Genomic DNA, 14016 nt, shown 5'->3' with positions numbered 1-14016 from the left:
TGCCATGGTTGATCGCACTATATATTTCCAACATTTCGTGGTGAGCCCAGTTAAACCACGTACCCAGCAATTTAACTGTTTTTGACATTATTCTCAGATGGCTACTCAGTGTGGTTTTCCAAGGCTTAGTGTTGAAATTTTCTCAAATGGTTTAAAACCAACTTGGAAATGCATCAGTATACATGATAACTCGGACAGATTGAATCAGTGACAACTATTCTCAGAAAATCAATTACAGTCCAGCAGAACATCTTCGTGACATCAAGCCTGACGGGAACTCACTTCAGAGGTACTACACTACAATTAACCAAAGTTACATGCGAGAACCAGGGGAAGGGATTCAAGGAGGCGAAGCAAAATCTTCACAATAATCATAGAACATCGAATTTTTGGGGTGGGTATTGAAAAGAGATGGCGCTAATGGTGATGCAAAATGGGTTGCTAAGTCATCAGACTAAGTTGCTTCAAACCTGAAAGTTCGATCTCTTTCGCCCCTACTCCATTTCACACAGTTTTGCTTGTGGTGAACAGAAGCAAAACAAAGCAGTGTTCAAGACTCCATTGGGCCATCATCGCTTGGGAGGCCGAATATTCTTAGGTTCCGATCCATTGATCCCACCGTTAAGTATTTTGCATCCGGACCAAATTTCACAGAGGTTGCTTTGCCTGAAACCAGATGAAGACTTGTTAGGTTAGAACAACAAACCACTAAGACATAAACAGATGCTAGAATGAGATGGAAGTGACCTGTTCCGGACAAATCAGGGAAAGTTTTAATGCAGTTCCATTCCGATTTAACATTGGCAACTTGATACACTCTGTAGAGGCAAACACACCCAAAGATTATACAATTTAGTAAAGGACTGACAAATGGACACAGTAATGGCATTATGTATGCTTAATCCATGAATGCAACAGCTGAAAAAACTATTGAGTGAATCACTGAGAGCGTCACTCCATATCTGACGACTGAACTCAGTATACTAATTATTTGGCTCCTTAGAATTCTATTGTACATAGGGTGATAAAGGAACTCATTCCCTACCTTATATCTGAACCAGCAAGTGCCAGGTAACATCCACTATGATCAAATTCAACTGCAAAGTGAATGAAACTTCTGTCATTATTACATCATTCAGGTGCGATATACCATACATTCAAGAGCATAAAATCATTAGAAATCTGCGAGGACGAGTGCAATAGTAATTATGTCTTTCTTGTCAAAAATCATCCTAAGACCTGTTTCAGGGAAAATCACAATTCAGCAATTTTTATGCTTCAGTTTTGTTTGGTGAGTGTTTTCCAGAAGATATATTTTGTGCACGCTAGCAGAGTCGGTGGCATTCCTTGGCATTTGCTGGTAATGTTGGCAGGGCCCTTGGCAATCACTGGTTAAGCCAGCAGCATGCCCAGAAATCCCTGGCAACTCTGCAGGGCAGCTGAGAGTCCCACTCATGTTAGCGGATGATCTTGGGTGGGCCAACCCCTGCACCAGCATTTAAGGCTGCCAACAGTCGTCACCGTTAATTTTGGGGCAGCTTAACTGTACCCCTAGACATCTGCAAGTAATGTTTTTGAAAAGACAAAAAAGGGGGTTTTCGAATAGATTCTGTTTCCTTTTTCATTCTCAGAACCGGGAAAGCAGTTACACATAAGTCTTGGGAGCTTTTCCTCAACACAAATCTTAAGACAAGGGCTTCAAGTACCCAATAATGTGGGTTCAGAAAAATAAAACAATTCACATACCAGAGTTTGTGGGTGTGTCTGGGTCATACGGTGAAAAGGTACGGAAATTCTTTAATTTCCGAAGATCCCACAGCTTAACCCCATCAGCAGCTGCCGTCTACACAAAAGAATTGAGCAGATCCTTTTTATATTGAATACATTTTGTTGTCTCCACTGGATAATTAACAATTTATCCAAATGCAAAAGGTTAAGAGGAAAGCATACCGCAAGGAAGTATCCATTTTCTGAGAAAGATATGGCAGTGACTGCCCCAGTATGACCAGGAAATTTAGCAACATTTACCTAACAGTAAAAAAAGCCATGGTCACAGAAGAAAATCACACAGCATAAGAGAAATGTATCAATTTATGTCAGGGGAACAAAGGATCAACAGGAACAACACCATAAATGATGCAAGAAATTGTGAACACCATCAGAAGCAATCACCATTATTCATTACATGTATGTATTACAATAAAATGACACATTATTCAACAAGACAAATTACTCTAAAGTTAAAGAATCCCAAACTTGTTTAGCTCAATATAGATCAAAGCATTACAGAAATATCAGCGCATTTCCAAGAGAGTTCCACTAAACTAATAATCAAACCAATATCCTATTGAGATATTTAGAAATTTGCAGTAGAAGCCGATGATTCATAAATAGATACCTGAGTTTTTACATCCCAAATTTTAACAACAGCATCCGAGGTGCCTGTACCGAGGATGAGACCATCTGGATGGAAAGCTGCAGAAGTATACCCTTCAGATTGTGAGGAGTCTTCCACCTGCAGGAAAAAAGCACATGAGCTAAACATTCTGGCCAAACTCGCATGCACAAATCACAAGTATACCCATGGATTTTGCATTTTAAACATAAAAACAAAAACAAATTACCTGCTCACTAAAATATCAGCGCACTATCAAAAACAAGGAGCCAACTGAATTCTTGACGTAACTTATCAATTGCAGAGTAATATTTGAGAAGCTTGAAAAGGAAGGCCAATCAACATTAATTATAATTTTTAACTACTGAAAGTGAGGTATGCAGGTCAGCTTCAAAAAAGAAAAGGATCAAACATAAAATTCATAAATGGAAGGGATTGAAATCCAAGAAATTGCAAATGCCAAAAAACGTTTCCTGCAAAGAGAAACTAGATCTAGACCTACATGCAAAATTTTTTCAATGGATATCCTTTTTTCTCCTATCAATTTCTATAGTGAGTCCTTATATTCTTTCATAAACCTTGACATGAATTTTCTAATACTAATTACAACTCCGACCAATCCTCTGGTTTGCTGAATCATAGGAAAGTCAATTTTAAAATTTAAAAAATAAATTAAATAACTATATGTAAGATTGTTTGAAATATATAAAGGGGTGGGATGTCATGCATGTTGAAAATTGTAAGAGGAAAGAGAGGAGAAATTTTGTGGGTTGAAAAAGGCATGGCCAAACCATAAATTTTGTGGCTTTCTAATCGTATTGGAGGGAGGACAGGTTTGGAACATAAATGGTAAAGACTAATGAAAACTTGTCCCATTTATAGCAATATACACATAGATAAGCATATTACATCCGATATACCAGACATGTACACATGTTTGCAAAGCCACCACCAAGTAGCTTATGTATCCGTCTATGTTAAGAGGTAGTACATAGGCTATATATGTATGTATGTATATATATATATATATATATAGAGAGAGAGAGAGAGAGAGAGAGAGAGAGAGAGAGAGAGAGAGAGAGAGATGACCTGTGTGAGGCATAAACCAGAAGAGAGCTCATAAAAACACCATGTACTGTCGAGGGAAGCTGTTACAAAATAGTTGTTCGTGGCATGCACGGTAACAGCTTGCACCTGTAAATTACAAAAGCACTTGATATTAATCAGCAAGGTGCATTATGGATCAGGACTACCACGCCAAAGAAATACATATATAGAATTTTGAAGTAAATAACTGTTAAACAATGTAAATCCATCCAATTTAGGTGATCAATCCCAATATACTGCATAATTATATAGATAATTATTACAAATAAACTTGCTGAAAGTAGTCGTATTTATATCGTGATTCATTAGTCTTCCTTTTATTTATGTTGAATAATTAATCATTGATAGAATTCACAAATATATGATATTTTTCCATCAGCGAAGGCAGGTAATACATGAAATCATCTTCTTTAAGAGGCAACAACAAAATGCAGAAAATAGAATTAAAAGTGGTAACTTTGCCAACAAAAAGAATGGCAACCAATAATTTTGATAGCAGGTTATAATAAGTGGACAGCAGTGAACCTTTTGATACCCAATATGTACTAATCAATCAAGAATTCAGTACCTCAGCTGAGTGATCCTTCAATATCTGCCTACAAGCATAATTTCCCTCTTCAGAACTTTGCCAGATGCGAACCGTCTGCCAAATAGGAAGCAAACAAAAATAACATGCAAATATTAAACAAAAGAAATGGTAGTAGTACTATATATGAAAAACAAGGCGTTCTTTTTTCCTTGTATATAATAGGATAAAGGGAGTAAGTTGTAACTCTATTATGAACCATATAATTCAACCTCAAGGCTACCTTTGCAGAATGTTTTTGCTAGTGCATGAAAAACAGAAAAGAAGTTCGTGCTCCCCCCCAAATTTGTTGAAATTAGTTCCAATTAGATAGCATAAAGAATTGCATTTTTCTTGTCATGCAAGACGTCAGCCATCAGTAATGCAATGCCAAAAACAAAGGGCTCTATTAATTGCAACTAGTTGGATATCATTCTTCTGTCATCTCGGTGTACTATAAAGGAATACTTGATCAGAATTGCTATGATACAGCTTTCATATATATATTACACGACTTACGTCTATGGAAGTAACTAAAACATCTTCAGTACTGGCTCAAGTAATGGCAAAATTTGACTCTCTTCTTAACAGCAATGAGAAAAATATGATATAAAAAAAAATTCATTTACCTTGTCAGAAGAGCACGTCAAAACTACATCACCGTCATTAACAAATTTTAAACTAGTAACCTGAGAAAGAAGAAGAAAAATATCAGCTCTAAAAAAAAAAAGTTGCAAAACAGTTTACAGCATTAGGAACAAAGCATTAGGAAAACCTTCTTTGAATGCCCAGAAAGCGTAGACAAAATCTGTCCAGATTGTCGATCAAAGAGTACGGCAGATGTATCAACCCCTCCAGTTGCAATGACGTCCTGATGTAGACAAACAGAATATTTGCTTTAATTAAAAATTATCAATAACTTATCAGAAGAAAGTCTACCAATTATAAGCAACGCCAATCACCATTTCTTGTTAGAAAACCCAAACATAAAATGGTTCTAGAACTCTCAGGAAGACACTACCATGGGACAGCATATATGTCATGTCTTGAGTTATTTAGTAACAAAACAAAATAGTACTGATTCTGTATAAAGATATACATATAGATGATCAACATCTATAAATGACTAAGTTATGTCCTATCGATATAACCTTGCATGCAGCAAGCTCATTTATCAAACCAATGAGATAACTCTACACTCAACAAAGCCCACAACAGGCTCTTCTGAGCAGCATAACTTCAAAAAAGGAAGGCAGGGGACATAGCATGGTTTCTTAATTATAGCTCATTCGAGCTAGAATAATTTTACAGTTTTACGATAATATTCTATTTCCTATTTCTTATTAAAAAGGATCCACTTCCATATCTAACCCAGAGTAATCAGCACAAGGCCTCATCATTTCGTAATAACAGTCATAAGTTCAGTCCATGTATTTACCCAGATAATCCCTAAGATATGGAACTTAGAGGAAGCGATACCCAATCACTCAGATGATAATATGTATGGATACCTTGGAATAATTAATATCAAGAGATAAAATGCCCGGTTTGTTGGTCTTGTGAAGAGGATGACTAGAAAGCTGAGTGTATCTCTCAATGTCCTCAACAGGAGCCAGTGTGGAGGGAACCTGAATAGGTAAAGGGAAAACAAGCATAGTAATGCAATTAATGGAACAGGTTCTGCTAATAATTCATTAAATAAAATGTGTAACATTGTAGTCCATATCCCTCAAAAAGGAAAATGGAAAATTCCAGAATAATAAGCATACAACACAGTTCCCATAGGATACCTGCCGCTTCTTACGGTGCTGAGAGAGTGACGCATTACATTCTGTTAATTCTTCAATAATACGCCCAGAAATACCAGGACGTAGTTTCTTGCCAGCATGGCCCAAATCTTCTTCCTCAGCAGCTAGAAGAATTCAGGAGAAAAACCAAATGAGTAATACATAATCATATGGGTGTAAAGACTCAGCAAGATATATAAGGAGGAACCTCTTTTCCCATTACTCAACGTAGAAGCATTGGCAGTAATGGCAGTTGAAGATGGAATTGGCATTTGCCTCTCAGCCTGAGCAAGCAATGATAGAGCTTCATCTCTTTCCTTTTTAAGTCTTGCAATTACACGGCATGCAGCATCATGCTGTCAAATATAAGAATTGGGCAATCAAAAGCCACATCCTTAGTTCCAGAAAAGCTTATGATATTACTGTACATATTCGGAGGCATGGAACTCAGAATTAACATGGAATACAGGGAATATAACAGATCTAATGAAATGAGAAAAAAGTTAAATCATAGATTGCCAGTTCTCACTCGGTTCACCAATACGTGGTTCTCAACAGCATCAAGAATATATTTGGTGTGACATGATAACTAAAACCATCAACCAAACTAGCTACCACACTACAAATGCTACAACTTTTCTAAAATAGCCACCGTTACAAGCACAAAAGACAGGAATATACACAGGAACATCAATCTTCCTGTTTGCTGGCATAAACTGGAATCTACACTATAGGGATGTATGGAACATATCTTAAGTCCATGACCTTGGCAAAAATCTCTAGTAATTATCAGTTCAAGTCAAAAGACACGAATAGGCCATCAATGAGAAAGAAAGGAGAAAAATAGTTTAGCCACCTCACATTAACTAGGCACTCACATTAACCAAAGACAATGCAAATTAATATCAGCTCCCAATGACTGGAACCTTTTCCAGATATTTTTTTTGTTGATATATCATCAGGAACAGATGCAATTTCCCTTAATTGCAATTTCCACGTAAAAAGGTTGGAATAATAGTATCCTTTTTCTCAATGACAACTCTAAATAAAACAGACATATTATTAAAAAAAAACTTATAATAAAACAGGAAATGCGCAGTCATCATATAAAATAACTGGGAAGGCCGAAAGAAATAATCAATTTTTTCCTGAAGAATCCACAAAAAGATGAGGGGTCATTACATGCCAAGCAAGTATGTATTTTCCAAGGGATCAGTATAAGAAACTTTCAAAGGGATCAACATAAACTAGCAGTTTCAATTTCAACCGGTCAATACCTGGTACAGTGCATGGCTTAACTCTTGCCTGGCCGTATGAAGTTGTTGCTCCAAGGCAAAATTGGACAGCATCAAACTGTCCCATTCCTAAAGTTAATGAAAAAGTGACTGTCAAATTCATTATTTAAATTGAATATCCCGAAAAGATCTATATATATAACTAGTAGATAGAGCTGAATTAACTACATACGTTCTGAAATATACTGAGCATTCCAGGGATGCTTGCAGCCTGCATCGGTCTAGGCTTGACGATCTGCATGAAAAGCACCATTATTAGGTTTAGTGGCACTTAGATTACGAAATGCAATGATATTAAGCAGCATGTGTATAGAACATAAATAAAACAACAAAACATACCTTGCCAGCTTTGATAGGAACAATGTCGTCCATGCTAAGCTGTTCCCCTGTAACGGGACATTTTCCATAATCCTAATAACATATTTCACCAGAATTTAGTCACTTCCCCCAACATATTATAACTGGTTATCTCATTGAGGAAATTTTCAGCCTCTTTTTTCCCCATATATACAAATCACAATTCGCCGAGGTTTTAGAACACTATAGAGGTGATACCGAAAATAGATGTGGGCAACTTGGAAGAGATAAATTCTATAAATATTCTGAATACAAAGCTTTTGCCCATGAATCGGAACCATTCATTCAGAGAAAGAAGGGGAAGGAGGAATCAGAGAAACTAGCAGCCCACTACGATAGCAGGGCGACTTTTGGAACTCCATTCACAACCTCATCCAAACTCTTCCTGAATTCAAATAAAATCCCAACAGTAAAACTTCTATTCAGCTTCAACCACCCACCTTCCCCGAGTATTTTCAACGATTTAGCCACAAATGAGTACATATTACTTCGGAGTGCCTAGATAAAGACCACAAGAGGCAGACTTCCATGCTTACTCGAAATCAAGGAAACAACGTGTCTCAACCAGAAAGGAAGCAAATTTCCAAGTGAAAGACGGAACCCATCAGCACATCCACTCAGTTTCCCATTATAAGTGCGGAAACATACTCAATTCATCATTCTAATACAAATTCAAGGCGGGCAAAAAGTTCAAAGCAATAAAAAAAGAGCAACGGGGGGCCAAACCCTAGAATGTGGAGACACACCGATATATGCCGCTCAATTAATCGCCTCTCAAAGAGCATCCCTGACTTCTTCGAGACAACCGGCTCCTCCGGCACCTCGCCGGATACTGCACACAAAACAGAACTGCAGATCAGCGCGAAACGCTCGAAAAGAGACAGCAACGACGACAGAGACACGAACAAAAATCGCCATCTCCACTCGGGAGAAGTGTAAGGAGGATAGAGAAGAAAGAGAGCTTACTTGAGCAGTTCATTGGAGATGAGGAAGTTGGAGGAGAGAGCTGAGACTGAGAGCGAGAGCTGGCTAGGGTTTATGGTTTTGCCCTGTAAGAACGAAATTTGGAGCGCAGATAGGGAAGCCGCTGACTTCTTGCTTTCGAGTGCAGGCAGCGGCAGAAGAGGAGGAGCGAGAGAGCGGGGGGAAATGAAATCAGAACGCGTAATGGGCCGGGCCGTAATTGGGCCCTAACTAGAGGAAATCCAATGGACTGATTATCTGGTTGGGCCTTAGAGCAACTCCAACGGAGTCTCACTTTCCATTCTGGGGAGTCCCACATGGAGGCACATGGGCGCCACATCACCCGGACTAAAGATGACTCTCCACTCCAATGCTTGGTCCCATTTTTGGATCCTATTTGAGGCCCCCACACAATTGAAAAAAAAAAAAAAAGAGAGCAGCTTAGCTGAAGGGCCCCGTTGCTGCAAATCCTTTGCTCATTTAAAAAAAGGATAAATTGCACCGGTGATCCAAAATATTTTACAAATGTTTCATGATGGTTCAAAAAACTTTTTTCACTACATGATGGTACAAAATGTTTCAAAGTTGTTTCATGATAGTACAAACCGTCGACTCGAGCTTGACGCCGTCAAGCCGATGCTGACGTGGCTACTACGTGTCACCTCCTTATTGACGTGGCCGAAAAATTTTAAATAATTCTAAAAATTTTAAAATTGTAAAACTTTTAAAAATAATTTTAAATTTTAAAAACTTTTAAAAATAATTTTAAACTTTTAATTTAATATTTTAAATAATTTTAATATTAAATTTTAAAATTTTATAAAATTATTTAAAATTATTTTAAAAAAAAATTTTAAAAAATTATTTTAAAAAATAAAAAACTTTAAATTTTTTAAAAATTATTTTAAAATTTTCAAAATTTTAAATTAATTTTTTATTTTTTAAAAATTTTTACTCTTTTTTTGTATTTTTTATTTTTTTAAAAAAATTAAAAAAATTTAAAATTTTTAAAAATAATTTTAAAATTTTCAAAATTTTAAAATATTTTTTATTTTTTTCAAAATTTTTTTACTCTTTTTTTTTGTATTTTTTAAATTATTTTTTTGTATTTTTTTGGACTTTTTAAAATTTTATTTTGTTTTAAATGACGTGGCGTACTATGATTGGTTCCACATAACAAAAGTGACACATAGGACGTGCCACGTCAGCAAAATGTTAACGGCGTCAGCTCGCGTTGACAGTTTGTACCATCATGAAACAACTTTTAAACATTTTGTACTATTATGTAGCAAAAAAAACTTTTTGGACCATCATGAAATATTTGTAAAACATTTTGGACCACCGGCACAATTTACCCTTTAAAAAAAAAAAGAAAGGGAAATGCGAAATGGGACATGTCTGCTAAGTCGGGACGCGTCCCATTTCATCAAGCTATCCCAATGGGGGTGGTCCCATTTCACTGACGTGGCGCGAAATTAGACTACCAATTGTCCCCTAAGAACAACTCTAATACTGTGGGACAAGTCCCATTTTTGAGGGACACTTTAGTATCATATAGGCACCACATCACCCGAAATTGTCCCCAACCCTGCAATGGTCGATCCCAATTTCGCTCCCAGTTGTCACCCCACATGTTTTTTTCTATAAAAATAATTTGTAATAACAACTAAAGATTAATTAAGTTATAATAATAATTAATTTAATTAAGTAATGAGAATAATAAAATTAAATTAAATTAACAAAAATGGCTTTCAATGCCATATATCCCATGATTTGCCCATTTTTTTTTCAAATATATCACACAGTTTAAAAATTACCAAAAAAACTCATAATTTGCATATTGTTCTAGATCTATCATGGTGTCAAGTTTTCTATAAATTTTTAACGGTGTTGTTAACTTGTCAATTCTTCATGTGGGCATCGTTAAATGTTAAACGAGTTACGTCAACAATACCGTTAAAAATCAACGGAAAACTTGACATCGAGATAAATTTGAAATAACGTGCAAATCATAAACCTTTTTGGGTAATTTTTAGACCATGGGATAGATTTGAGAAAGTCGACAAACCATCGAATATATAGCGTTAAAACCTCTAACAAAAATAATATAAAGTAATTAAACTCATAAAAAGTAATAAATTAATAACATTAAATTAATTAATTAAATTCTTAAAAATTAATGAGGGCTTGGATTTTGAGGGAAGTTTGGAATTTAGAAATTAGGATTGGAATTTTGAGGGTTCGAAGATTGGGAATTTTGAATATTTGGATTTTGAGGGATGTTAAATTTTGCATCTAATTGAAAAAATGGTTGAAATTAAATTGATTTGCACCCTTTTTTTTTTTAGAATAAGGGAGAAGTATGCTTGTAATGGGAGAGGAGTAGAATTTGTGTGGAAAATGTTTGGATATAGGTTTGTATTTATAGATAGATGAAACTTTAAAGAAATAGGTAAAAAAAATTAAAATTCGCAATAAAAGAAGCCATTGCAAATAGCTATTGGTAACTATTTCCAAAAATAAAAATAAATAAATTTGAGTGCTTTGTGGGACTCAGGCGTTGCCAACCTTTGCCAGTTGGCAACGCTTGGTTGGGCGGAGAAAAGTTGGGCTAGTCCCGATAAGATGGGACCAGGCCCAATTTTTTTCCTGCTCCAATTGGCGAGGAGTCCCATTTTTCCAACGTGCTGCGAAATAAGACTCCAATTTCTCCCATTGAAGCTGCTCTAAGGTTCCTCATTGCGTGATCAGCGTGCGCCCTATTTTGCGGGAGTGTTCGGTTTGGTAACTGTTTTGATAGGGATGTTATTTCGGGAACATGAATTTCCATGCAATTTTGCAAGGAAATTTAGGCCTTGTTTGGGAATGCTATGTGTGTGTGTATAATTGGATTGTAATAATAAGGTGGAAAGAGAAAATAAAAAAGTAATGATTGTGTTGTTAAATTATGGAAAAAAAAAGTAATGAATAGTTGTGAGAAAGTAATGACAATGTTATTGAATTGTGAAAAAAGTAATGAATAATTGAGAAAATTTAGTATTAAATATTGAATTGAATGGTAGTTAAGATAAAAAAATTGAAGAAAATGGAAAAAAGTAATAATTATATTGTTAAATTGAAAATAAGTGAAATTAAAGTGGAGTAGAGTAATAAAAATTACTCCAAAACCAAACAAGGCCTTAACATTGCCACGTTAAGCACTAGAGGGTTACCCTCATGTTGAGCGTATAATTTGAAAATAAATTCATAAGAAACTCAGATTGAACTATCGGTTTGTTTAGGTCTCGTGGGTGAAAGTCAAATATCAGTTTGTTCCAGTTTTCTCCCTAACTTAGATTAAACTAGTCCTACACGGGGTATTTGCATTTATATATGTCTAGTAAATACTTTTGTAGTAAAGTCTTTTTAGAATTACAATGAAATGTATATTTGCAATATTTTTAGTTAATATATTATAAATTACACAATTTGTTTCGATTAATTTTGCATTTTTAGTAAGTATTTATAAATTGAATTTACATAGATTTTATGAAATATATTATAGCAGTAAATAATGCTTTTAATACTTATTATATATTAAATTGTTAGTTGATGATAAAGTTTATTGCAGTATATAGAACAAAATATGCTGCAATCCATCCATATCCATCCATATATATAGCAAAATTGATCCACTTTGTATTAAATAGGGGTCATAGTTAGTAGGGTTAAAATGATCAATTTATGATTATATAACAATAAAATATTCAATTGGATATTGGTATATAACTTATTTTCAAAAATAATTAATTGATTATACATAGGACTAAACCATAAACTATTGACATGTGAAGTAAATTAAAACATACAAATTTGAGTATAAAAATGCACATATCAAATTTGTAAGAGAAAATTTCAAAAAAAATACTGAATAGGTTAATTAGTTCAACTTTATCAAATGTTATTATTCAACGATTATTGTGTGAAAATTTAAATTATTTTTATTTTTATTTTTATTTTTGATATTATAAAAATTATATAAATTTTCAAAAAAGTTATGGTCTTATAAATGAAAATTATGATGATGCAGTGCTATGAGTTTAAACTCATAAATAAAATAAAATAATTGAAAAAAATAAGAATCTTATATATATGTTGTTTAAAAAAACAAGCGAAATGAAGTTTTATTCTATTACTAAACTTAATATACGTCAATTTATTTTGATAATTAACACAAATGGGATGATGCATGTCATTTATAATAAATAGTTTCAAAATATTATTATGATAATTCACGTTCTATGTGGGCAAAAATAATTAATTTACTCACTCTAATTTTTAACCCAAAAAAGTTAAGATAAATATTTGAAATTATAATTAATTAATTGAAATTTTTTAATATTTTCATCAGAAAATTTGTGTCTCAAATGTAAATAATTACAATAAAAAATGGTATATGAATATATGAAAACAAACATGTTCAACGTACGAGATAGAAAACTAATTAAATGTAAGGGCGTTTAAGGGATGGGGGACGATTGCGAAATAGAATTTGGAAGACAAAAACGAAGAATGAATGGTGAAGTACAACATTATTAAATTATAATCTTACAACATAATTAAAATATAGTCTTCTTACTTTTATGTTTTTCAAATGAATTTGTAGACACTACTCATTATTTATCACTTCAATAATTTGCTGTATGTTATTTTTTTTCTCTTGATATTTTTTTACTAAATAGAAATTTCTTTCTATATCAGGTAAAATACACTAACCTCACTTGAGGTTTTGTTAAATAAAGCTCAATCCTATTCTTTACAAAAAAATTACTCCACTCCATTGACCATTTTTGACTTAATAACATAATTTCCTTTAGGTCTATCTTTATCATTCTCACTTTCATCCTAATTCTTTTTTCTTTTGTTTATTATTATTCTCAAGATTTTGTGTGTCCAGTTTGATTTCATAGTTTGAGTATATATATATATATATATATCAATATGGAGGCTCTTGTTAATCTAAAGCGTCGGGTGGCCATTTGCGACCACTATTGAGGGTTGGCATGGGATGGATTGGTACAATTTTCAATATGAACTATAATCATCTCATATTTTTGGGACAAAAATTTTGTGAACCATAACTGAAAACTGATTAAAAGAAAAAACAATCCCAAAAAAACAATTGTATTCCGATTCTGCTAACCTAACTAAACCGATTGAGAAAATTATAAATCAAAATCTAAAATCCTAAACTTCAAAAGTCATTGCAGTTCAATGGTGTCCCTAAATACATAAAAGATGAAATCTCACTATAGCAAAAAAAAAATATTAATGACTTTTTATATTATCTCTTTTAATTAAAATTTATAATTTGGATATCTCATATGCAATATTAATATCTAAAAAATTACACGTATATTTATAAATTTAGTATAGAACGATTAACCGGGATATTTTTTAAACAATCGTAATGTTCCTGTAACTACTATTATTTAGGGATTTTTACGCCATATATCTCATGATTTCACCCGTTTCTCAAATTTATCACATGGTTTAAAATTTACGTAG

At 33.8% G+C, this 14016-nt stretch overlaps 1 protein-coding gene across 2 annotated transcripts; it reads right to left on the bottom strand.

Moving 5' to 3' along the window:
- Positions 1–150: 150 nt before the first annotated feature.
- LOC116207554 (pre-mRNA-processing factor 19-like) lies at positions 151–8639 on the bottom strand. Of its 2 annotated transcripts, XM_031540549.1 has the most exons (18): positions 8473–8638; positions 8253–8338; positions 7489–7560; positions 7322–7384; positions 7132–7218; positions 6063–6210; positions 5858–5979; positions 5579–5695; positions 4843–4938; positions 4697–4756; positions 4071–4145; positions 3485–3589; positions 2399–2515; positions 1951–2028; positions 1747–1843; positions 1046–1097; positions 748–818; positions 151–666 (listed from the first exon to the last, which is right to left on the bottom strand). In XM_031540549.1, exons 1-18 carry the CDS (start codon positions 8483–8485, stop codon positions 551–553), a joined length of 1575 nt encoding a protein of 524 aa, XP_031396409.1. In that variant the 5' UTR covers positions 8486–8638; the 3' UTR covers positions 151–550. The 2 variants fall into 2 exon arrangements, with proteins under 2 accessions (XP_031396409.1, XP_031396410.1); XM_031540550.1 differs by lacking the exons at positions 151–666; positions 748–818; positions 1046–1097 and adding an exon at positions 1124–1504 and having other exon boundaries at positions 8473–8639.
- Positions 8640–14016: the final 5377 nt, after the last annotated feature.

Source organism: Punica granatum, chromosome 5 (assembly GCF_007655135.1).
Source record: "Punica granatum isolate Tunisia-2019 chromosome 5, ASM765513v2, whole genome shotgun sequence".
Lineage (NCBI taxonomy): Eukaryota > Viridiplantae > Streptophyta > Magnoliopsida > Myrtales > Lythraceae > Punica > Punica granatum.
The sequence above is the reverse complement of the archived record's forward strand: the minus strand, read 5'-3'. Positions and strand labels throughout refer to the sequence as shown.

Bases quoted from the DNA above. Each gene is read 5' to 3' on its own strand.
- LOC116207554 (XM_031540549.1), bottom strand. The intron at 7,385-7,488 runs GTATGTTTTGTT...CTTTTCATGCAG, and splicing joins TTCCTATCAAAGCTGGCAAG to ATCGTCAAGCCTAGACCGAT. The intron at 5,980-6,062 runs GTTCCTCCTTAT...GAATTCTTCTAG, and splicing joins GTTGAGTAATGGGAAAAGAG to CTGCTGAGGAAGAAGATTTG.